Source organism: Zerene cesonia, chromosome 1, assembly GCF_012273895.1.
Source record: "Zerene cesonia ecotype Mississippi chromosome 1, Zerene_cesonia_1.1, whole genome shotgun sequence".
In the NCBI taxonomy this organism is placed as follows: Eukaryota; Metazoa; Arthropoda; class Insecta; order Lepidoptera; family Pieridae; genus Zerene; species Zerene cesonia.
The window spans coordinates 2,614,329-2,641,059 of record NC_052102.1 but is presented as its reverse complement, the minus strand read 5'-3'; the positions used below and the strand labels follow the sequence as shown (position 1 = coordinate 2,641,059).

Genomic DNA, 26,731 nt, shown 5'->3' with positions numbered 1-26,731 from the left:
TCCTGTTTTGGCAATGTAGTATTTTTTTACTTACCCTGCCATAGAGTCATTAAACCACCAAGGTAGGTGAGGGGCTTTCAGGAAATCCTCCTTCTGCTTCCATTGCCATTTCCTCCGACCCTCTGCATTTGGAACGCATGGGGATGCAAGATCAAACTGGCCACTGTAAAATATAAATTAGAACGTGTAGTGTCAAAAGAATGAATATTATTCAGATATTAGTCGTAGTTAAAGTACGCAAATACAAATAAACAAAAACGAAAAATATAGCTAAAATAAATTAAAAAAACACACTCAAGATAGAATTAATTAGTTTTGTCTCACTTAATTTTGTATAGACTGTACATACGCGTAAGGAAATTATTCAATCTTGCTGATGCAAATCAGCTATATATATGAAAAATATATCTGTCCAGCTTAACGAAACTTTATTAATAATGTATAACTTACATAAATAACTAAAGAATACATACCAATAGATAAGGACCCTGTAATTTTCTATAAGCTTCTCTAATTTCGCTGTGACGTTATTTAAGAAGTCTCGTTGCATGCCCGTTATAACTGAATAATCCGTGATCGAAAACGTTAGGTCGCCAACATGGAGGGCATCTCTCACATCATTTTTTGTTATGTAGTCATAAAAATTGTAATCCAAATTGTCATATTCCTTCACAGCGTTATATAACTGTCGTTTACCGGACATTTCTTTCAGCCGCTTAAGAAGGTCTTCACGAAACTGGAAGGTTGACAAAACTTATTGTTAGACTTCGGTAGGAAATTCATATTCTAAATTAATTTAATGACTCGCTGCTGTATTGTAAATGAGAAATAGCCACTTATAAAGCAAGGAAAGCTACTTGTAATCACAATTTCTCATTGTTTCATTAATTGAGAATGGCTTTGTAAACCGTCGAATCGTCATAACGAACAAAGTTGTCCAAAATATAAACAACGCATATTATACATTGCATCACAATGAAACATGTGTTAGAATAAGAAAATAAAATAAAACCTATTAACGATTTATTGTATTGATGTCCATTAATGAACAACATGATAATGATTCATTGGAAAGGCCCTATTGAGAGCCTACAAGTACCTATATAATAGTATCATCTATCTATGTCCAATTAACTGATTTCATCATTATTAATAGTAAACACAGCATGTTTAGTTTCATTTTTACATATAGTTTTAAAAAAAGTGTGTTAGGCATAAAAATATATTTTGCATTTAATTGAAGTTGCCATAATTATACAACAATAAAGAATGAAAGATTGTAGCCGAGAAACTTTCATTTACTAATATTCTCCCGTTGAAGAATCTTGGGTAGAATTTATCAAAATTCTTACTTAACGAATGCCTACATCATAGTAGCTATCTGTATGCCAGATCACAGTCTCGGTCCAGTTGTATGGGCTGTGTGTTGACAGATCAGTCAGTCAGTCAGTCAGACCAATGCGTTTTGTTTATTAAGATACAAGTGGAATAGTACTATACTCACACTGTAAGCGTTGCTTGCACTCCCGTCTCCCAAGGACTGAATAAACTTATCCTGCAATTGTTTAGCCGCGAGCACACCCTGACGATCAATCAAGCCGAAGTTATAAAACGTTGATGAATAATCTGTGACACTGTCTCCATTTAATATTGGATCTCCTAAAATTAAACCCTGTAAGAGAAACGCTAAAATTAATATTTTAGATAATTCAAAACCGAACGAACCGAAACCGCACCTTCCAGACACCTATACATAACTTTGTCTTTTTTCCACATTGGAATTATTACTGCTTTAAGACGTCATGGTCATTAAAAGCTACACGATACTTTGTGGAAGTCCATCGCTCACCATTGCTTTTAATAAAAACAAAATAGATATGCTTGGAGATTCCTTATTTAAACTGTCTGTGGGGAAAACCGTACGTTATTGCGTACGGAGAATGTCTAAAAACTATTTTTAGCATATATGCGTGTATGGTATAAGGGTTTATACGGTATACACCGCTGGAAAGAACTTAATAAATCTTTATAAGTACGATGTTATATTATTTTTAACCAAAGAAAAACACAGTTGCAAACATTGTACATAACTCGATTGTTTATAAGAATTATAATTCAATAACTTACGAGGAACTTATTGTTAACATAATTACATTTGAGGAAAGTCAAAATTATATTCGACCCACGAATTTACAAATTACTTCCCGAACAACAAATGTCAAGGTGTATGATTTTAATTGCAAGTTATCGTGATTGTGGTATCACATTGATACACAACAATTCCAGATTTAATTTCCTGATCACAACTAAAATTGCGATATAGGGTAAAATGGGTCTTTATTAAGACTTTCCTGTCCATATATTTATATCTGTTTGTCCGTCTGTCACCAGACAGTATCTCAAACAGTGATAGTTAGACATATGAATACTTTTAGAGTTGGTATAGCGGTAACAGAAGAATATCAATATCTTCTGTTACCGGTTACCCGACAAAGGCTACGGTTAACGGTAGGCGCGGTCATAAATTGGATGGGTGGCCAACATTTTTTGCAGCTATTCTTTAGCTTATTTATACGGAAGCCTTAGTGTCCTGTTCCGATTCACGATTTTTCATTCAACTAGTTTCAAGACTCGATTTTTATCTAAAGAGCAAAGTACATAATAATACTGCCATTTTAATAGCTAGATATAAGTTACACATGACCAAGACGGTGAAATGATACCGTCATATGAGCATAAAAAATTGCTTTAATTACTAAGAAACTTATTAACCAATACGCAACAATAAGCATCCAATCATAGTTGTTTGAGTATTCTCTGGTCATAACTTTTTTAATAATAGACTATATAACAAGGATGTACCTATACAGAACTAGTTATAGCACTAACTGTCGAAGTAAATAAGCGTAAGATGTAATAATAAAGACGTGAAGAACAATTTATTCTTAATGACATAGCATGAGCTGGTACAGATTAGGTAAATTACATGTAGGAATGAAGCATGATATATGTTCATACATGACTTACCTTTAAGTTAATAGGTATTGTTGAATTTTTGGCATCCATGATCTTCATGGCCAGAGCAGGCGCGTAATGGCCCGCGAATTTGTCTCCAGCAATATAGAGTGGGCCTTTACTTAATTCTGGGTAAATTTGTACTAATTGTTGCACAGCTGATAATAGATTACTTGCATACTGAAAAAAACAGGGTCTTATATTTTCTTACAGCAACTTCATTTTCGTTCATTTCATAGGAATAAGTTGTATAAAAGATAAAGGGATGAGAAGGGATTACTTGTATACTAAAAAAATGATTAAGAACTTTTCCACATACAGCAAAATTATTTTAACTCGATCTGTATTTATTATCTCGACTGATATATAATTTTATAAACGTTTCAGAAACGATACATGCATGCATGACATTCAGGACCATAAAAATTATTACAATTTGAGGTTATAATATATATTTCTTAACAGGCATGGCATCAGATTATAAACTTACCATCTCTTCATCACTCGGTATACCTGTTAAACCTTTATCCGTATGGCTATAACCCTCAGCGACGGAATTATCCATGAATACCATTGAAAACTTTTTGTTCCACGAATATTCCCGATCTGTAATTATAGACAGTTATAGACAAGATCTAGTAAATAAAACAGAAATTAAAAGTGTATTGCCACAACTTACCTTTTAAAAATCCACCCCTAGACATTCTAGTTTCGTTTACAATGTATTCAAAAGGCCCAATTTCAGTAAATAGGCCCGCCATGCTGGTCAGCCCCAATCCACCTTGAAGCCAAAGGATCCAAGGCATATCCTTTCCATCGTTATTTATTGTTGGAAAGTACCAGAAAAATTGATTCGAGTTGTGTTTCTCGTCGACGGTTAAGAAACCTGAATAGCTCCTTACATCGAGGAAAAGTTTGGGGTCAACGGCCGATCGATTTCTGGCTTCTTCTGTGTTGTTTTGTTTGACATACGGCGTAAGAATTAATGGTGTCGCAGTCAGTATTGGGTGAATTACTGTCGCGCTAAAAATATAGTATATTGCGTATTTAATTCTGGTTACTTTTTTGACACAGAATGAAAGAAATAATAGGTTTATTTGTCTTGCATGCGATTTACAATGTTTACAATAAATGGGCAATTAGTAACGGTTGATGACAGCGGTAGGGTGCCGAGCGTTCATTTATTTAAAATAAATTTATTACAGCAGGAAATAGAATAGATCAATTAAAATATCAGATTACATATAATAACTTTTTATAACGCAGTATATGCAATTTTCCTTAAAATAATAAAATATGCAAAATTTACGTGTAATTATTTATAAATACCCTCAAAGTCAAGGGTAAAATTTTCGCTGTATAAGAATGGAAGGAATTAAATTTGTTCAACACATCTGGCAGCTTTATATAGTTGGTGAAACTCAAGCTTTCGAAAGTACTAGCCCTTCATTTATGAGTAGCTATGACATCATCTTTTTATTTAGGTCCGTGATGGGAGCATTGCCCTGATGCTTTGATTAATTTTAAATCATTTATTACATATTTGACACGATGAAATAAGAAGTACATTACTTTAAGTAAACGAAAACACCCGTCACTGTGACCAATGTCTCGAGCGAAACTTATTGAAGCCTATATTTAGGTTATCGATTCAAAACGCAAATAAACAAGTTGGTTACTCACTACTCAGTACTCTTTACGCATTTATATAGCCAGCATGTTATGGCACACAACAAAATTGTGCACACCCTAATATAAATACACACAATCTTACAAATATAGCGTTTCTTACTTTGTTTTAAAGCAAAATTTATACATTAACTACTTACCATAATATAAATAATAAGTGTAGCATCGTGCACATTTCGTTTTAGTCCAAACAACGTATTAAAACATTTCGAAAGTAAACTATTGTAGCGAAATCACAAAACACGCGGCAGCCGGCGCATGTAGCTAAATATGAATGGAGTACGAGTAGGTACGCCTTTACGCCGACTGGGTCGTATAATTTACTAGGAGTATATGTGTTCTGTGATATTACTGGTTCACCGCAGATAAGGTAATTCAAACAAAATGTTTGTTTTCATTAGTTATCTGTACATTTTTTGGAAGTTACGTTATTACTTAATGACTACACCTAATTAATTAATTAATGATTAGATTGTTATAATCAGAGACTAGATACACGGAAAAATAAAATCGTGGAACACATGATGAAACGTTTGTTCCAATATCTCTTCTTCCCCATCTCTATGATATTCGTGCATTTAACCTAACAATTTATCGACTAAGTTCATGGTAACTAGTCAAACTGGTTTATTTTCTTGTAACCATAATAGTAACAGACTACAGTGCCATCTTCTGACAATGGCCGATACCCACGCATACGATCATAGTGGCCCGAGTAGTAAGGCGTCGCCCCGGTATGTCAAGAGATGATCGCATTTTTTTCTAGTCTTCATATTATTCTAATATTTAAATACTACTTTCAAATAAAAAAATCGGTTGACCCAGTGAAAGTTATATCATCAAAAAAATCTAGTCGATTGGATAATCCCTTTTTTTAAATCGGTTGAAAAAATATAGCGATAATATATTCATACTAGTAGGTACACTGTATGTCATACTGAGCCTACATTACTGCAATTATTTGTATATATAGCAAATAATCTTTAAAAAATGGCTACTCCGTACGAAAAAAAAACACATTTAGTAAATAAATGTTCCCCCAAAATGTTGGTACAAAGGTATATAAATAAAATTTCGATTAGTAATCAAAAGTATAATGTATGAGTGTTATTATGATCATTGCTTTTGATGATTTGTCGCAGAATCATGTCTTCCTTCAAGGAGCTATGTGTCGTTATTGGTACATCTTGGATCCAGTCGGTGACCAAACGTTGTATCGGCGCCGGAGCATCCACTGGGACCATATGACCAGCACCACGTATCACCACTTCTGTCAATCTACCACCCGATTTGAGATATCTGTAAGAACGATTTCTTATTTAGGTAAGTAGTTTTTAGGACAATTTTTCTTTTTATCTGATTACACAGCCAATGTACAATAATCTCGAATCTCTGAATCGACTTTGTAATCTGAAATTTCATCATAGGCCCATATATTTTAATGACAAGAAACGTATAAGTATTTAAGAAATCATGATTAATTTAACAAGGCCAGAGAACATTTTTTTAGAAATGCGATATAATTTTTTAAATTGTTATAGTACAGTTAGAGATTTCTCACTTACCCAGCTAGTCTATTTCGGAACATATACGGGCGCCTTTCTGATTCAATGAATTCGTTCCTGTCTTTCCATTGCCATGTACGATGACTTTCCGCACTAAAAATGCAGGGTAATAGTTGATCTAATTGACCACTGAAACATAATTGCAAAGTATTTAATTCCATAAAGATCAAATTAAACATATCAAAAACAAAACGATCCCAAATTTCAATGTAGGATTAATAAGGTTAACGAATACAACAACCAACCAACAACCTACCAATAGGAAAGCACCTTATAACTCTCCAATAATTCTTCAAACAGCTGTTTAGAACTGCTAAGAAAATCTGGGCCCATTTCAGTATTTACAGTAACATTGACGAAGGAAAACTTGACGCTTCCAACGTGTATGGCGTTCCGGACTTCGGTGTTATTTAGGAAATTCACGAAACCACCAGCGCCGATGTCGTCTTTCAAAAAATTGTATGCGTGTTTCTGATGCGACATAAGTAGTAATACGGTAATCAGGCTCATCCATTTCTGTTGAAATAACGTTTTGCTTTAGCTCAATGTGTTCTGTACTTACCAAATGTGACTGACAACAGCTAGACAACTTTTTATATTTATTTATTTCTTTATTTATACATTTTTGTCCTGAACTTTAACTTTATTATAAATTAAAAATTAAAACGATTGTATCGAACTATTTCATTCAGAAAACCCGACGTTCGGTGAGAAATTAAGTTTTAATGAAACAATCGTTTTTAAATAAAATTAAATAACGATTTTGATATTTAACATGAAGTCACTAGTCTTCCCTAACTGGGTTTTTCCTAACAAGACAAATATATCTTTAAAAGAAATAACCAAAAAAAATTTTAAGAAGTTATCTTATGATATTAAGAAGGACTTGTTAACATGAATTCACAAACATGCTAATTATATTTTTAATAGCTACATGATACGGCGAAAAGTTAAAGATTTATATAATGTACGAACTTAGTTTGAAAAAAAAATCACGTTTTAAATTGTATTATTTACTCAAAAAAACAACAATAATAATTATGTCCGAATAACCTACTTCTAATCACTAAACTTTATCACAGATTTTGTCAATTACGAGCACGGTTTAAAATGTAACGCTTTATCATTAACGTATTCAATATTATATGGAACACTTCATTACTAGAGTAGATGTCATGGATATCTCACTTATCATTAAATAAGACATCCTTGATTCGTACTTTAATGTAATCAAGATAAGATGTGGATCTCGATGGAGTAGATCCGAAGCGAAATAAAACCGACTTATCGTTACTGACTCAACTTAGTATTTTTAAGGAAAAGCAGCTGTGACTGTTTGATTCTTCTTCACGCCTAAACCAATGAACACTGATTCATGTGAAATTTTGCACAGAGGTAGTTTAAGACCCGAGTAAGGACTGGATATTTTATATTCCGGAATTCCTATGTGAACTGGAATTATGCGGGGAAAAACCCGGACTGTGTATTACTCTTTTAATATGCAGACAAAGCAACAGATGGCAAACTAGTAACTCTATAAGCCAATAGAACAAAATTAAATATCTCTCACTTGTTTTGCGGCAACACTTTTATTAGCAGAAATATCAGCTTGAAAAGCTTTCACCAAAGGCTCGATTGATGCAATTTGCTCTTTGCTCAACAGTCCAAAGTAAAGAAATGGAAGTATCACATTCTTTATCATTGCTGGCTCTATCAACGCGTTGCCTATTATGAAACCCTGAAAAATAGAATAGAATAAGCAAAATGTTTAGAAAATAAGAAATAATACAAGGATAGAATGGTACTATTAATAACCGCATTAAAGTACCATCCTACCCTTATATATATATATATATATATATATATATATATATCATGACGTACTGAATGGTTTCCGTTATATTAACAACAAATGCAAAGATACATTACTTGCAAATTGACATCGATTTCGGAAATGCTTTTGTGTCTGTGCAGCTCGACGCCGAGAGCGGGCACATACTTCCCGGCGTACGACTCCCCGGCGATGTACAGAGGAGCTGTCTTCAACTCTGGGAAGACTTCGAGAAATTGCTTCACGGTACTGTATAGATTTTTGGAATACTAAAAAAAGACATGTCAAAAGTACAATATTAACTGTAAAGTATTTTCACACGACGCTTATAGCATTTGGGTCTTACAGACTACCAGTGTTTCAATAAACTATTAAATTAGAACTTGTTGTTTTAATTAAATATGGTGAATACAATTACTAACCGCTGCCATATCCCGAGAAAATCCTTGAAAGTTGTTTGTATAACTATATCCTGCACCCACTGGATTGTCAATAAATAACAGGGAATGGTTTTTCAGCCATGAATATCTGTTTCCTAAAATTAACAAAATAATATTAAATGAAAATAATCAAAAATGTTCGAAAATGGTATACTTCATCACAAATTAGCAAAACATGCATGCATTAATTTTAGAATGTCTTTCCTTTTGATATAAAATAATACCCAGGAAATAATGGAAACTAAAAACGAGAACTTAAATGTTGCATGTAATACCATCACATTTGTATAGGCCGCATGCTAGCAATGCAATCATTTTTCATACATACGCTGTAATTTTAAATGATTCACTGTAAAGGGTCCAATTTCATCAAATAAGCCCGTGAGGCTCGTAACGCCCGGACCACCTTGCAGCCAAATGATCCAAGGAGTCTCATTTACGGGCTTATTCTCAACAGGAAAATACCAAAAGAACATATTCGAATCATAAGTCTTATTCACTGTAAAGAAGCCAGAATAACTTTCAACGCCTAGGAATAATTGCGAATTAACCTTGCTCGCTTCGCGCGCTTCTTCGATCTTGCCATTTTCTATGAAAGGCGTTAAAATAAGAGCTGCGTCATTAACTTCAACGTTGCATTCTTCAGAAATATTATCCAATTCGCCATCTAAATCATTTACTTTGTCACATTTCGAAACAGGAGATTTTGTTACATTATTATCCGACAAGACGTTTGTATTTTCTGGATTTCCTGCCTTCTCGGGCGGTTTATATGTTGGTAATTGTACCTTAACTTGTGTATCTTCATTTATTTCATTATCTAGAATAGATTCTTCCTTTGAAATAACTTTACAGTAGGAGCTGAAACAATGGAAGTTTCATAGCTGTAACAGTATCCATCATAATATATTGGGATTGCCCCTTGGTGGATCCACTGATCGACTTCGATCAAATATAATTATAGATATTATAAAGCGGTCAAGATAAAACTTAGATTGTCGAGGACGTAACGCACTAAAATACGAACTATAGATCGACTCCATACGAAATGCGTAGCACACATCATAATATCACATAGAAACCAGATATTGTCAACTGATATATTTTAAAATAAAATATCTTTAAATTGCATATCTATTATGTATCTTTTTACGATATCCATAAGTTATATATAGTAGAATTCTAACAAAAACTCAATTTACACCACTTTTCGAATGATCAACGCACTGGCGAACGAAATATAACTGATAAAAAGATTAACAAATTCTTACCTCGCTATAACTAGGACGAATAAAACTAGAATTTTAAGCATTTTGTTAAATAGCACCGAATAGAACACATAAAAATGACAAGTGACTATTACATAACCGAAGGCGCCTCGTTTGAACTGATTTCAGATTGTCGCATAATTTTATCATTTGAACTTACTGACCCCCCTCGTGTATTTAATTAAGTTAAAAACATGGTTCATCTTCTAAATAAAGATGTGACAATCAATAAATTATAACATTTTTCATGACTTTTAACAAGTAAAATACCGTATAGTACCTAGTATTAAAAGGTAGGAACTGAATGGTAGGGAACTAACAGTGTGTTTAGATGTAATACTGCTGTAGGTGGATTTGAAACTTCGATAGATATAATTGCAACATACACTTTTATACACTTTTATATATATACATACACTTTTATAATCAATCGACATGAAAACCCCTTCGTTTTTGGAAACATCAGTTAAAATGTTTTAAAAACACCAAACACGAAGGTAAAAATAAATTCTGTGAATATAGATCACCATAAAATAACAAATAAATACAATATTATATTATAAATTGATTTTATTAACTAAAACATCTCTTATATCAGTCATAACATATGTAACCCTCGTCAGGCTAGCAGCGATCGTATCCAGACACTTTTGAATGTCAATTGAATTCTGTAACTTTTGTTTTATCTTTATAAATTACGCGGCCTCAAAATCATCACCTGAAACAGTCGTAAATTTAAAAAATATCGAAGCTTTATGCTTGTCTGACTATTTCTATATGCTGCTAAAAAACGTTTACATTTACTATTTGTCCCGCGTTTTCACTTGCGCGGTAAAGGAATAAAAAGATTATGTACTAAACTACAGAATAATTATCATGTGTATGTGTATTTAATCCTTCATCTATATTTAAATAAAAACTTATTGCCAAATGTGTTGCGTATCGTAGAACTTGGGAACTGCTGGGCCGATTCGAAAATTTTTTTCTAACGTTTTTTTTCACGCACAAGGCAGGTTCTTATGGAGAGAAAAACCGTACCACGGTAGAAGTCGAGGCGGAGCTGCAGCGGTTAATAGAAATAAATACTGAATAGTCTTTTTTGTAGAAAAACAAACTAACATCAAAGAAAATGTAGCTGTTGTAATTTGGTACCATGTCTTTTGCTATGCTTAATATGTACAACGGACGGCTATTGTCCCTAATGGGCTTTCTTTATAATGGTGTTAATCAAATACGATTAATCGAAAATCATAGTTGATAAAGTTACTAAGTGACATCAGCTATTGCTGTTGTACTTACCGGAGTTCTCGCTGCTGTCCTGTCGACTCTGTTTACAATTAGAACCTCCGGGGTCGTCCAAGTCTGAATCTTCAAATGAACGCTTATGAGCCCTCAGTTTCCGTCCCACATCTGAAAATATATCTAAATATATTCAATCATATCAAATTATATCTATAATACACAATATATATTACTGAAATATTTGTATTTTAGATATAATTTGAATATTGTTAAGTTCCAGTATCGCAATAAGCATACAAAACCTAGCCTGACAAAAAGTAAAATCATGGACACCCCGGTGTCTATGAAGAAAAATCAACAAAGAATTGAATAAGATAAAATATTTGTTCTACATTTATTATACACTTTACTCCATAGTACACAGAGTGAAGAGAGAGAAGAAAGAAGGATACATGATTTTGCGTACAATTGGCGACCTTATGTCTACGAGCCATAAAGCCGCCGATTGTAGAGTACAATGAAATGTCGTTGGGAAACCTAGAACATTTTGCTTAATATATTATAACACTTTGTAAGATGATCAAAACAAATAACAAATAATGTATCAACATAAAATAACGAATGACTCAAAATTTATGCATTGAATGTAATTGCAAAAATTTCCAATTTTTTTCTGGTAAACCAGTAATTATTCATAATAATATGTATATTATTTAAAATTGTTTTCATTAAAGAATTTTATAGGTCTCACTATATTGGATCAAGCCTGAATAAGTTTGGTTATCACAATCTTGTCCTATCCCCTGGAATGACAATTCCAAATTCCAAGAAACTAAAAACAAGAAACCTATTTTATATATATAAAGTTTTATATGTATTATCAAATTTATTTTCAGAATTCTGGAATATATGAAAGTGCATTTTGTGTAATACATTAACTTGAAAATAGACGAAAGAGGGTGGTGTTATAAGTTTCATGTGTGTTTGTGACTCTGTGTTTGCTAGAGCTCTCAAATGTATGGATCAATTTCAATCTGTTTTTTTTCAATTGAAGCCAGTTTCCTCAGTGGTTATCAAATGATAGGGCTTATAAAATACTATACACTATGTCAAACTTGAAATTCAAGATGACACAACATTGACTGATTTGTGATTTTCTTTAATTTTAATGAACTATACTTGCATTTATACACACTGGGATATAATAAGGGATCTAATATATTATATAAAATTTCCTAATCATATATATATATTTTGGTGAACACCCTGGTAGTTTGTACATGTGCTTTAAGCAAGAGATCTGAAGTGCAAACACAAAAATAGATAGAATAAAAAAAAATCAATGTTCTCTGATTCAGATGGGTAAAACAGACTTTAAATATCCTTACCCTATATCTAATGGCCCATTACAATATTATTAAGAATATATTTAAATTAAGTTGGAACCCGAGGCTTCTCTCACATGGAAACTAGCTGAAATATAGCTTATGTGGTAATCCAGACTATAATCTATCTCTGTACCAAATTTCATTCAGTTCTCAACAGAGGTTTTTGTGTGAAAGAGTAATAAACATCCATCCATATTTACAAACTTTTGCATTTATAATATTAATAGGATATAATCTATTGTCTAATTAAAACTCTTATGCATTTCTACATGTGACGCATGTCATAAATCCCTTTGAGAGCAAAATTTTATGGGCAGTATACAAAAAAAGCAAGGTAAAGTTTACCTCAAGGTGTTTTTATGATGACAGAATTGACTACACCAATAATTCTTAACTTTCTTCTAACTGGGTTAAAAAAGAGAATCCTTCTCATAGTGGTTTATGGCTTTCTTTTGCAGCTTTTTGCTAAAGATATACCAATACTGTGAGTTTATTTGGTTTTTACAGAACATTAACTTTATAGCCTCAAACATTGACATTTACCATAAAAAATTAATTAAAAACATGTTAACTGGTTGGTACATGTTATCATATAACTTAAAACTAATCCTATCATTAATTTAAATGTTTATTATCTTATCATAATTTTGAAGTTGCATTAGAAGAATAAAAACAGTAATCATCCATAAATGCACTTTAAAGAGCAAACAGCTTAAATATTTTAGGTATATATTATGTTACTTTTTTCCAATACATACAATTGTCAATGAAATTTGAAAATTATTGTATATATTATGTCAATACAAAACAATTACCTTAGCCATCCCTTTCCATACTTAGCTGCTCCACCTTTGATAGTATTTATTAGGTAATTCATTCCATAACTTGCCAGCGCATAATTTTCCTCTACGCCCCATAATTATGCTTCGTCAAAAATTCAAAAAGAGCATTCACTTGCTTTATGTTACCCATTTCTTCCTTAATTTAATGTCTGAAATATAGAAATAATTATGATCACCATTGTGTATTAATAGTTATAATATAAAAAATAAACGTCCACTAACCAGGGATATCCAAAATCCTTATTTATTAAGTCAGAGGGTATAATGAAACCTTTACTTACTTTTATATTTCTAACAATTCATTACCATGCCAAATAAATGACACCAGTTTAACCAGCTTCGGTTTCTGTTTATTAATTATTCAAAAGCTGGTGCCAAATTTTTAGCATCTTTGAAATCGCATCATTTACTTATTAATATTTACATTTTTCATACGAAAAATTCCAGGTTACATGTCATAAGGTGACAGTAATTGTCAAAGTCAACCTGAAAATCCCAAACCCGCGTAGGTATAGTGCTACCCATGCATGTAATATTTTATTATTACTAATGCCTGTGCAGCGCTCATTACAATGCATTTAATTTGGTCTAGTCGTCTTAATTCAGTCGTCACTGAATTTCGGAAAGTGTAACCGCATTCTGCGAGTTAGCATCCTGCATTTAGAATCCACGCTTCTAAATCATTCATAATGTCCATTATCTGATTCTGTACCTAAATAAGGATAGTGTGATTCTACATGTGTCTAGTTTCTCAATTTGCTTCTGAATGTAAAACCAAAATTCAGTGTAGTGCAATACGCGCATAACAACTTTGTCCTATTGCCTACAAACGTAGGTAAAGTTTCGATAAACTATAAAAGTCTTATGACCCTCGTTTGACACGTGGTGAAAATCGGAACAAATATCGTTTTTTTTTTAAACATAATTTGATGACAAAACGTTGATTGTGTTGTTAAATGAAGCTATAATGTTTCTCTATTTGCTACGCAAGACAACAATCACTCTGCTGCCCACCCTTGTGCCCATCGTAATTTTAAACATTTAATTAGATATTGTAAAGTTAATTAGAGAATTTTAAGAGATAAACTTACACGAATTATTATATTAATTCAATTAATTTCCGTTGAAGATTTACATTAAGCGTATTAAACCTCATGCTATATGCAATATTGGATAACATACCTTTTCAATTATTTTTTTAAACTAAATTTCTCCAAACCTAATATTATTGTATTTAAATAAAAACTGTTTAAAAAAATATATTTAATGAGCAAATTTAAGCCTTTATCATGATTTCACGTATTGTTATGCTTTATCTTCTGATATTATACTATATAGGTATATAAAAAAATGTTATTTTAATAATGAGGATAATGTAATTTGTAATTTCAATACTTTCTGAAGTATGAAGTATGTACTATGAATTTTCATACCATACGTCCAAGTAAGATAAACATTATTTTCAATTGCCCGCACTGGAAACCAATTACTGTTTAATTAAAATACTTAATTATATCCTTTCAATTGGATATCTTGGTGAAAAGTTAATATCTATAATAATATATCGATGTATATAAAACCATATTAACAAATATTTAGTTAAATGAGGCCTATGGGTACAAGGCAGATATTCAAATACGTCTAGAATTCAAACCAGTTAGAGCTCTCCATTCCCCGCCCCCATCCCAATGTTTGTTTACAGTTTTCACCTTCACCCCACCGTTAACACCCTATTTGTATTATCCGACCAAATAGAAGAGTACGTATTTATAATGGTACGAACGTATGAAAAGAAGCTGTCCACTTTAGCCAAGGATAAAATCAATGACATCAACACATTTTCAAATGGATATGTGTAGTCTGATTGAAGAGATAATTACAGATTTTGCTGTGTATATTTCTTTTAAAGGATTTTTGAGGATTCGATACCAAATAAATGTGTTGTGTTGAAAGATACACGTATGAAAATGGTGCTTAATAAATTCTTTAAAGGGGTAAGCTTTTTATTTAATTGTAGCTAATAAATAACGATACTCGTAAAGCAACATGTTTTGATTATATCATATAATTGTTAATGATAATATTATCTGCTTTGTTTGTTAGTTTTATGTAGAAAAGTTTAAATTTATCCACTCACTTTTTTTTCCTTTTAGCTATATAATCAATTCAATAGACGCAAACAGATCACGTTCGATTTTTTTCAATTTGAGTTGTGAATCTAGTATCTCGTAAAGTTAAAAACATTCATGTATTAAATTTCTGATTTTATTTAAAAATTTGCGTCATAAGTTCATTAAAATCTAAGGTTCTTGAGTAAATGTTTTGTCGACGACAAGGAACGTCTTACACAATTAATGAAATAATCTTTTCTGTTTCCTCTATTTATTTGCATTTTATTTGGTGATAAAGATGGAATAAAAGCCCCATGCAATTACTTTAACTGTTTTAACTGCCATTAAAGGACGATTTATTCAGAGATTTATTTTTTAATTTCCTTACCTACGTAGATAGCAATAGTTGTTCATTATCCATTAAAATAATTCAGTTCGAATTGTACATATTTCTGTTAGTTTTTATTATTGTAGAGTTGGCAAAGGTGGTGGTGGTGGTTCGACTGGGGTTTAGCGACCACCATCGCTCATGGACATATGCATGAGTCCGCTCGTTGTATGAAACCCAGAATGCCGATCTTCTGTGGGGTATGGTACCATCTGATCTGGCCCATTACGTGCCAAAGCATGCTCGATTCTTACATTAAGGTTACGGTCGGAATACGAAAAAATATAAAATATAAAATATTGATAGGAGTGGTAACTCAAATGGCACCACCTTGTTAACGAGAAAATTCCTCTAACTAAAATTTTGATGCAAATGTTTTCATTGATTTGTGTCTTTGTCTTTCTTTCACGTCGGAGCGGACCATTTTTAATGATTTAATTCTGAAGATATTTAGGATAGTAGAGTAGTACAGATAGCATAATATTATACTACTAGTAGAGAGTAGGTACCATAGTCTACATTTTAAAGCGGTGAAACATCTCATTCCCAAGTGAATTTCTTTTGACTAAAATGCTTGAAAAATATCTCAATATTCAATTAATTTGAAGGCTAATTTTAGGAAACTGATACAATGAATAGATAATCTGAAATCTTTTACTTTATAAAATGACGGATATACATTTCTGTACAATATTTATGCGGCATTGCAAGGGCAGCCTAAAACGTAGAGCACACTTAAGTTTTCTTTATCGAGCAGTCAACTTGTGGACACAGCCTGCGCTCCACTGTTTACGCGCGTTTCGAGTTTTCTTACTCGCTGTAACAAAATCGAATTCAGTTACGTTCTATATTCAAATTCAGTAAATGTTATGAATGGAAATGGAAATAAAAGTGGATGTGGTTAGTATCAAAAAAGTTTAAGTCAATTTGGTTTGTAAATGTTTAAACAATTTTTTTGTGCATTACAATATTGTATCAAATTATTTTCTATATAAATTTTCATTTAGCATTTAAGTTTTTATGAACAATAATACTCGAATAGGTGATTTATATTTTATTAATGCATTTTAGAAGCAACAAAAAAAAAACAAAAATACAAAAAATACATACGCACCTAAATATTATTTTTAAAATCCAAGTTATTTCTAATCAGCATAATAAGTTAACGAATAAATTATTTAACGATGCCTTAGTGCAAGGAACATAATTATGAATTAGACTAGTCGTACAATTAGACGCTTTTAACTTAAGAGCTATCAGCTCAATGGCTCCAAAACACGCTATTTAATAAATCACAAATACGGTTTCTATGTAGACTATTGGTTGGACCACAGATAATATAATACTATGACATTATTGTTCTTTCTCAATCTCTCTTTCTTTCAAAATATCATAGCTAAACAAATTTTTAATAAAATTTGGTTGGTTACAGGCTATTAAATAGTTTAATAACGAGCTCAGATAATGTTACCAACATTCGATGATAATCAGGATTAAAAAACAATGAACCTACTTAATAATTGACAGTTTATATGCAGTAAAATAAGTAGGTATCAATTAATAATCAAAATATGCAAAAAAATGTTTTAGTAGATTAAAATAAAAAATGTATATGATAAGGATAAAAAAATGACACAACACGGAAGGTAAAAAGCTACCAATCGTAATTAAACTTAAACCTATGTTGGTACTATCTATTAGACTGATAAGTAATTGGGAACGCCCAGCGTGTTACAATTTGTTAGTTATGTTTGATTAGCAGCTGAGAAATTAATACGATATGATATTGATACATTTATAATATTTCATTTTTAGATTGTAAATTAAAACACTAGCTATAGAGTCGCGAGTTTGTTTGCGTGTGCGTAGATTAAATTCTTCAAATTAATTCTAGCGTATAATATGTTGTCTAGAACAAATAGCTATATAACAAGAAAGCTTCATTAGAATCCGTCCAATAGTTTTTACTTAAAGCTGGACAAGAGACAGGCAGACAATAATTTTTTTTGGCTTCTGTTAGGTAGATACATCTTTGAAGACCCTGGGATATGTTTTTGAGTTTATATTCAATATACAGAATTTAGTTTTTCTACAGTTTTATTGCTTGTGTTGTGTGTGTGTCAACGTAAATTATTAAAATCATAAGATTATAATCTCGCTGTATAGGTCCCCACGAAAAAAAATAATGCATTAATTTGCAAGCAACAACGTAACAGGTATTAAGTATTAGATAAGATTATTATAAAATTACAGTATGGTCACAGATTATAAACAATACCATACTACTAGGTTACAATACATTAAAATATAAGAAGTTATCACATATTGGATAATATCGGACTCACAATGTGAACGTTTTAAATCCTCCTTCATGAATCGTAGCTTTATAGAGTTTTACCCGTGGACAAAACTGCAATAAAAAAATATACATATCCTATTCAAACCTTAACCCCGAGGTAGAAAAAGCCGCTATGACACCATAAATAATATTTTTTTGTATAATTTAGTTTGACCACGGGTCTTCAGCCAATGATTTTTATTCCAAATTTCATTCAAATCGGTGCTGAGGAGGTACAGACAGACAGACATTTCATTTAACTTTTACTTACATTTTTTACCTACCATTATTTACCCATAGTGGGACGGTATCAGTTTAAGAATTTTCAGATAATTTTTGATTTTATGATTATTAGAATTTTATAATTTACCCAAAAAATATGACGGTTATTTAATTGGGGATAAAAAATAGCATTCCAGAATATTTTTGAATATTTTAATATCATCAGAGTATTTTGTTGAGTAATGCGGGCAGGGACAAGGCCTTCCATTAGCCTCCATCGCGATGTGATTTGAATATCAAGAGTGCTCTCCTATTGAGGAATGAAAACAATACCAACAGCAGCTATGAATAATGTTGTGGGGAAATTTAATTGATAATGGCTTTCTATATACGGATGTAATGAGTTTTGTAAGCGCGCTACGGCACACGAGCAAATATAATATCAATAAATCACATGCGTTTATGCACATTATACAAATGGTTATTTTATTTCTATTTAATTTAACACCTGATATAAAGAATACGATAAGCCACCGTGACGTCTTAAAGCGGTAGGTACTAATTCCAGTGTGTCAAAGTTATGGCCTTAGACGATAACGTCTAAGGCCATAACTTTGACAGGTATGTAAAATAACATAGCTATAGATAACTATAGCTATGTTATTTTACATACTGGTCTTAGTACTTCTTTAAGAAGTTAAGATACCCCCCCCCCCCTCCCCACCACCTATAATTTTCCATTTACAGTCGACCCTATCAAAGAATATACTCTTTTTGTTTATCTATTCTCTTCAACTCAGTAGAGTAACTAGTACAATATACTGTTATATTATATTTAATTTTATACTTTATAGATAGATCTGAATGAGGCTATATTCAAGACTTGTGAGCTATTAAACATAGCCCAATTTCGCAAGCGTTCCGAATGACCACGGAGCATGTTTTACGTTCATTTTTATAGAAGTCATAAACTGACAAACGATGTCCACTCCTTGAATTTTCACGGTTGATACTTGTAATTTTATATTTTGCTGTTTATCGCGTATAGTTTTATAGCGTTTCAGTGGCATTGAATCAAAACTAAAAACATAATATTATTTATGTATAATATTAATTATTGAAAAATAAAATTAACATACACCGCTGCGTAACTAAACAATTGAATACGTAACTTTAAATACAAAATATAATGGCGCCAATCCGTTTTATAATTTTCCCATTCAATAACTGACACTAATTAAACAATACTTCTCAAGCTAGCCATGTAGGCAATGATTACATAGCTGCCTACATTATGTATTGGTACCTAGTTTCTCGAAATCGTAACATCAACTTAATTGAGTTGGGTAAAAAATTGAATATTATTACGATTAGACAAGACATCGAATTTATATTTAAAAAAAGAACTGTTTCGTTGTAAAAACAAAGTGGCTATCGATATCATCATTCGTAAGGTATTCTTAAAAAAAATTATAAGTATCAAACATACATATATTGATGAATTAACCCTGTGCTTGTAGTTGTCGATAATTCTATAGTAGGTCAGTATGTCAAAAATAGTGTGCGTAATATTTTAGTAAATTTTTTTTCAGCACACAGTGTACCCGTCGTCATCTAGAGCTGAGCCTGCCAATACCTCTGTTGCCAGAGATTCTTGTGGATCATGGGGAACACCGGATTCCACTCCAATACGCACAAGGTAATACACAATTTATTCTATATACGCACACTAATTTATGAATGTTTTGCATGTGTGAACTGAATACTTTGTGGGGAGTGCGAAATATGTTATTTGATGAAGGTATTAATTTGTATATAAAAAATTCAATAAAGTGTTAGTTTGTTTGTATTTCCTGAACTTGCTTTCTGAGGTTGAAGTTTGTCTCACTGTTTTAACTTAATTTCAATGACTTTACCAACAATTTTTATTATTTCAGATTAACAAAGACGGCATCTAACATTGAACCAAATTCTAATGTCCGTGATGAAGAAGTGAATAATAAAGGGTATATAAATAAAACCATTATGATTTTCTATTCATAAATTTTATTTAATACCACTAATCGACCCACTGTTTCAGATCAATATTTGTTATAGAAAAACGAGTGCGATTATTCGAAAGTAATTCTCCTAAAACTAAATCTGAGGATGAAGGGAAAGAAACATCAACAGAATTGACGATCTTTGAAAGGCATAATAATTCCAGAAGGTTAATAACATAATAATTAGAATACCTTTAAAACAATTCATGTTCAGAAATACTCGTCATGACGCTACATATTTAATGAAAGCTTTGTAAACCTTTGAATTTTATAAACTTACGTATTTTTATCATCAAAAAAATATATAAATTTCAGCTAGTTACTTACAAATAAAATAATCCTTTTCAAAAATCACATGTCGTAGATCTTCTGAAGATAAGATAGAAGCTATTGAATCACCACAAAGCCCAGTGCCAACTCCTTCTTGGAAAGATAAAAAATGCAGAGGCTTCAAATTGCCAACATTATTCGACCCCTACGTACCCATTGATCCTCAAGGTATAAAATGGTTAATTATTATCATTATTGAGATTTATTCGGAAATATGCCCGTAGGAGTAAAATGAGAAAACAGATTATTTTTATCTGTCTAACTTTTTTATTTACTAAGCAACAATTTAGCAACAATTGTATCGAAATTTAAAACTTTGTTTTATTCAAATGTGATATGCTTTAATTAATGACGTGATAATGCCATAAACTTCTGTGCTCGATTTAAACCTAAGTCTAATGTTCTATCTACCTATGCTACAATCATTGATTATATCATTAACATAAATTTCACACTCACATGCATTCACATTACATGGATCTCACATACATAGACAGACTAACAACGATCTCAGTTGGATATCAATTACGTAGTTATTAAACCTCCCTTTCCAATTAATACTCGATAAAGTCAATCATTTCTATGTGTTGTGGTTAATTCTAAATACAAAAAATACTGTGAAACGATCAAACAATATCATATTAAAATTAAAATGATTATTATAATAGATAATTGTGTATGAAATTATAATGACCGATGACTTGATCATAAATGTCACCTTATTTAAAATACAATTTCAATATTCGAAAAAAATAAAAAAAGGAAAATAACTATTATTTCTCAAAAATAATCAAAAGCTATAATAACTATAATTATAACTATAATTTCCTGTTCTTAGGGCGAGTGTACATAACCTGGCTATTCCTAGTAACGTTCTGCTATAGCTACAATGCTTGGGCAGTCGCCCTCCGCGCTACCTTCCCGTACCAAACGCCGGAAAATCTTCCGTTTTGGATTACGGCTGATTACTTCTGCGATATCATTTATATTCTTGACGTTGTGTTCGTGAAACCGAGATTAATGTTCTTGAACGAAGGCTTTTGGGTCACTGACCAGACTGAGACTAGAAAAAATTATAAGAAGAAGACCCAATATAAGGTAAATTATTGGAAAATCATGTCAATATCTGAATTGAAATGATTGTTATGAGTACGAAATTAATTATTTACAGTTTGATGTCATCTCTCTGCTTCCCTTGGATATTTTATACTTGTACTTCGGAACAAATATGGTGATACTACGATTCCCGAGAGTACTTAAATTGCAGACTTTTTGGGAATTTCACCAAGCTATGGACCGAGTACTCTCTTCTCCTTACGTGGTTCGTATTTTCTAGACGTTCTATATTTGAAAATTAACTGTCTCATTTATTTGCTGTTAAGTATTCATCCCAAATAATTATTAACCAATAAAAATATGGATATTTATAGAGGTAATTGTATATTTTCATTTACAGTAATAATAATTAATTTCACTTACATTACATTTATACAGAGGGGCATACATTATATTTGTTCATGATTATTCAATTTCAGGTGAGAATTGGCAAGACCCTATTCTATATATTTTACCTTATCCACCTCAACGCTTGCGCATACTATGCTATGAGCGACTACATCGGCCTCGGGACCAATAGCTGGGTGTATGATAACGTTGGAAACGCTTATATACGATGCTTTTACTTCGCCACCAAAACCGCTACGTCTATTGGTAAGGCTAACTTTTATTGCCAATTAACAGGTGCTTAAATATATACTCTTTCAATATTTAAAACATCCTAATAAGAAAATTTTTCATCATCACAAAATTTTCCAAATTTTGCATCAAAATTATTGTCAACGTTATGGCCTACATAACTTCGATTCTGTCACAGATAACATATTATAATAAATATTCTGTGATTATTCGCGAAATAGAATACTTATACTTTTTTTAATTTCTAGGTAAAAATCCAAAACCGGGAAATACTTGGGAGTACTTGTTCATGACTGCTGCTTGGCTCATGGGCGTCTTCGTGTTCGCCCTGCTCATTGGTCAAATCCGGGATATCATTGCTACAGCAACTAGACAGAAGGTAAGCTTCATTGATTTTTTTTTTTCTTTTTCTCTTTAACACTAAAGTACAAATTTACCTCATGTACTACTTTATTTTGTACAACAAATTTCAGACAACTTACACCAATACTTCACATTTTGTATAATTAAATAAATAAGTAATAAAAATCGTTTATTTAGCAAAAATACATAGATTCAACACAAATCAAACTATCTTCCCTATAAGTTATCTTCCCTAAACAAATCTTCCCAGTATGAACAATTCTATCGCACCCGAAACCTTTCCTAGTAACATTTTAAACCACTCAATAACATTCAACAGACAGAATACCGTAAGAAAGTTGACGGCTGCGTTCGGTACTTGCGCCGACTGAACATGCCGGTGACCCTCCAGCGGCGCGTCGCTTGCTGGTTCAACTACACCTGGAGCCAGCAGCGGTGTTTTGGTAACAATATCTTATTATACAAGTAATAAATACATTACTATTGCTTTATAGATAATCGTAGGTTTAGATCACAAATTCTTTGTATTGATGTGTAATTTATTTTTCAGATGAAGGAAGAATTCTTAATTCTTTACCATATAATATGAAACGCGATGTGGCCCTGGAAGTTCATATGTCTACCTTAAGTAAGGTAAGAAAAAATTTAACATAAAAAAGGTACCTTGGATACCTTTTAAATATTTATTACATAGAACACAGTGAATAGTTGTAGTAAGCTATATATAAAATATAAATTTTTAAATTGAATCCTTATATTGTTACTAACTGACCCGGCAAACGCTGTTTTGCCTTACTCTTATCATTTAGAGGTATGACAAATAGATGTTGACCGATTCTCAGACATACTCAATATGCACACAAAATTTCATAAGAATCGGTCCAGCCGTTTCGGAGAAGTTTAGGAACTAAAATTGTTTCACGGGAATTTAATATATAAGATTTATCACATAATCGTTATATATTATTAGTAGCGCTTACCATCCTTTCATCACGTCGGGGTCACCATGACCGCCTCCTTGGTACAGTGGTAAACGCGTGAGCGTAAAACCGAGAGGTCCTAGGTTCGATTCCCGGTGGGGACAATAAAAAAATGTCTCGGTCTGGCAGGACACAGAAGGCTGATCATCTACTTGTCCATAAAGAAAATCAATCAGTGAAACAGATGTATATCATCTGCCCCATACCCCAGTAGGGGACACGGGACTTCACTTACCATCCTTTGCCGGCTATGACAAAAAATTAATTCACCATCCAGGTGCAACTATTCCGCGACTGCTCCACATCCCTGCTGCGCGATCTGGTGCTGCAGCTACGGCCGGTGTCCGTGCTGCCCGGCGACCTGGTGGTGCGCCGCGGGGACGTGGGACACGAAATGTACATCGTTAAAACTGGGGAGTGTCTGGTGAGGATGAATTATTTAGGAACGGCTTATCTTCTGGATTTGTTCTATTTAGTTTAACAGATGGTTAAAGTCATAGATAATGTATGTACAGATACATTAATGTGTCAAACTATCAGGTAAACTAATATATGTATCCCCTTCCTGTAGAAGATAATCATTGTAAAACAATAGCAATGTTTTACTTACTGTTTGATCGTCCGCTAAGAGCACGTGGAAATGTGAAGACTATGTGAGTGTGTGGCCTGCCTTCTACACTGAGGTAAGATGAGATGTTTTTGGGAGTCGAGCACGCTTTGAATTAGGCCAGCTCGCACAGGGAAATGTACCATCACCACAGATGATCAGCGTAAAGCAATAACTCTCTAGGAAAGGTCTGGAAGACTTAGGAATTATGTTTTTTTTTACTTAAAATAATATTTTAAACTTTCTCGATTTCCAAGAACATTTAATAGTAAAACTCATTTGCATAATTTCCCTGCTATATCCCAACAAATTTGTTTAATTTAACAATTAAGTGTACGTGTATGATTACAATAAAAAATAACTGATGCTAAGATATTATAATGTTTGGTTTAGTCTTGTGAGAATGGACAACAATGACTCACCATTTCAAAATATGGTCAGCATTGATAATTATTTCCCAATGAGCATTTAGACATTACAATATTGTTTAAAAATCACTTGCAGGTAATGTCTCCAGACGAGAAAGAAGTTTTGGTAACTCTTGGTGAAGGCTCTGTCTTTGGCGAAATCAGCCTACTCGGCATAGATGGGTTGAGAAGACGTACCGCTACAGTACGGTAAGATGTAGTTCAATTGCCACTTATTACTTTTATATCTAAAGTCCAGTATCTATGGTTAGCTATTTAAAACCTCTACTATCCTAACGTTATGTTAATTTTAAAAGATTTAACTACAAATACGTCCATTAACAAAACTGTATTATTTTTCCACCACTTAGTGTGATCACTACACATATTTAGTTTAGTCCATAATATTTCTATCCTTCCCAGATCACGAGGTTATTCCACCCTCTTTGCATTATCCCGTAATGACCTAGACACAGCCTTAGACTACCATAAAGAAGCGGCTAAAATCCTGCGCCGCAGAGCCGATCAGATCATAAGAGAAAATGCGGCAAGACAGGCCAAGCAGAAGATGTCCGCTAAACATAGAGACGAAGGAGCCAGGAGGAGAAGAAGTGGAAGCAGCAATGACAGTAGCCTGACTGTAGATAAAAGGAATAGATCGGCGAGCGCGCAGTCCAAGAGGAAGTTGTCTATGGTATCAGAAGATAAGGTGAGGTGAAATTTTTTTTCAAATACTATGGCGTTAACTTTGTAAGTGCTTTCTTTCTTACGCCATATACGTAATAAAGTCACTTATGCTTCTTAGTGTAAATCTTTTTTCCTGTATATGTAAATCAAAGCATTATTTTATTTATTGCAAAGAAAAATATGCTATGATTAACACATATAGGGGAAAAAAGGCAAAATAGCCAAATAAGAAAAAAACAGATACACTTTTTTTGACCCATTAAATTGAAAAGCTCCAATTTACGAGAGAAATATAAATATAATAATGGCATTTTTTTAACAGCCAGCGGAATTGCGCCTCAATGCATCGCCCGTACCGCGTGCAGAAGTCCGAACACCGATACCAACTATCGTTCTTTCCAGCGAAATTAATTAATTATAACGTTATGCCAAAAAGACTAAGAACACATTTGAATATATTTATAATGAAAACAGAAATATTTAAATAAAAAGATTCCTCATAACTTAAAGGAAAAACAATTTAGTTTTATAATACTCATTATAGGTATGTAAGCTTAATATAATTGTGATAAAAACACGCTTGAGATTAGTATGAATACAGATTTGTATGTATTTTAATTAAAGTCATTCAAAATAATGATTATTGATAAAAGGCTTTAACCATAAGAACAGGTAACATAATACTAGTACCATTTTAGAAGTTTTTTGTTCATTCCTACAAAAATCTCCATCACAAATATCATCTAAATCGAAAGGATTTTAGAATGGAATGGATTGCCAAATTTTCGATGTCGTTTGTTAAAAAAAATCGTATCGTGTACCCTTTTTCCGTTTTACGATAAATTTTATATATATTGTTATAATTAAATGCTTTTTACACGCTTTTTATTAGCTTCACCTGTATGTTTGTTTGTTTGTATGTTTGTTTGTTTGTATGTTTGTTTGTTTGTAACTGACTTCTTTGGGCGCGATTTTGACCCACTTTAAACGGCCAGATTTCGTTCAAATACACTAATTTGATAAAATTATTCCAGTTTTCAATTTGCAAAATATGATTTTTGTTAAAGCGTGTTTTATAGTTTTTTTAAACTATTATATTTTATTTTGACCAATGATGCAATTAAATGACCAGATAGTTTTGGATACCGCCTATCACCAAATAATTTTAACCTATCTTGAACCCTTGGAACCTTTTTATAACTTAATGTATTGCACATATTAAACATATTGTTTACAAAGCTAAATCTTTATATGTTTATTTAGTTCTATGACTATATTTTA

The 26,731-nt window shown here is 32.3% G+C and overlaps 3 protein-coding genes and 1 long non-coding RNA gene across 4 annotated transcripts in view; 1 reads left to right on the top strand and 3 right to left on the bottom strand.

The window, feature by feature from the left end:
- Positions 1-5,038, bottom strand: part of LOC119830333 (venom serine carboxypeptidase-like) — a 7,188-nt gene extending 2,150 nt beyond the window's left edge. Inside the window, exons 1-7 of the mRNA XM_038353307.1 lie at positions 4,845-5,038; positions 3,695-4,038; positions 3,506-3,621; positions 3,028-3,195; positions 1,505-1,672; positions 474-736; positions 35-163 (exon numbers count right to left, since the gene is read on the bottom strand). Coding sequence (XP_038209235.1) covers positions 35-163; positions 474-736; positions 1,505-1,672; positions 3,028-3,195; positions 3,506-3,621; positions 3,695-4,038; positions 4,845-4,879 — 1,223 coding nt within the window. The 5' untranslated portion in view covers positions 4,880-5,038. The remainder of the gene's footprint in view (positions 1-34; positions 164-473; positions 737-1,504; positions 1,673-3,027; positions 3,196-3,505; positions 3,622-3,694; positions 4,039-4,844) is intronic.
- A 751-nt stretch (positions 5,039-5,789) lies between these two features.
- Positions 5,790-9,852, bottom strand: LOC119830625 (venom serine carboxypeptidase-like). The gene is made up of 8 exons (XM_038353716.1): positions 9,812-9,852; positions 8,869-9,401; positions 8,523-8,635; positions 8,199-8,369; positions 7,840-8,007; positions 6,526-6,785; positions 6,270-6,398; positions 5,790-6,003 (listed from the first exon to the last, which is right to left on the bottom strand). Exons 1-8 carry the CDS (start codon positions 9,850-9,852, stop codon positions 5,790-5,792), a joined length of 1,629 nt encoding a protein of 542 aa, XP_038209644.1.
- A 1,255-nt stretch (positions 9,853-11,107) lies between these two features.
- LOC119829912 lies at positions 11,108-13,721 on the bottom strand. The gene is made up of 3 exons (XR_005287825.1): positions 13,562-13,721; positions 13,254-13,429; positions 11,108-11,218 (listed from the first exon to the last, which is right to left on the bottom strand). It is a non-coding gene; the product is annotated as an uncharacterized LOC119829912 (long non-coding RNA).
- Positions 13,722-15,100: 1,379 nt separating this feature from the next.
- Positions 15,101-26,314, top strand: LOC119828963 (cyclic nucleotide-gated cation channel beta-3-like). The gene is made up of 15 exons (XM_038351308.1): positions 15,101-15,274; positions 19,932-20,038; positions 20,277-20,345; positions 20,420-20,548; positions 20,746-20,879; positions 21,550-21,809; positions 21,883-22,032; positions 22,247-22,421; positions 22,655-22,785; positions 23,089-23,212; positions 23,320-23,402; positions 24,027-24,173; positions 24,861-24,973; positions 25,187-25,472; positions 25,773-26,314. The coding sequence occupies exons 1-15, from the start codon at positions 15,242-15,244 to the stop codon at positions 25,863-25,865; spliced, it is 2,034 nt and encodes a 677-aa protein (XP_038207236.1). The 5' UTR covers positions 15,101-15,241; the 3' UTR covers positions 25,866-26,314.
- Positions 26,315-26,731: the final 417 nt, after the last annotated feature.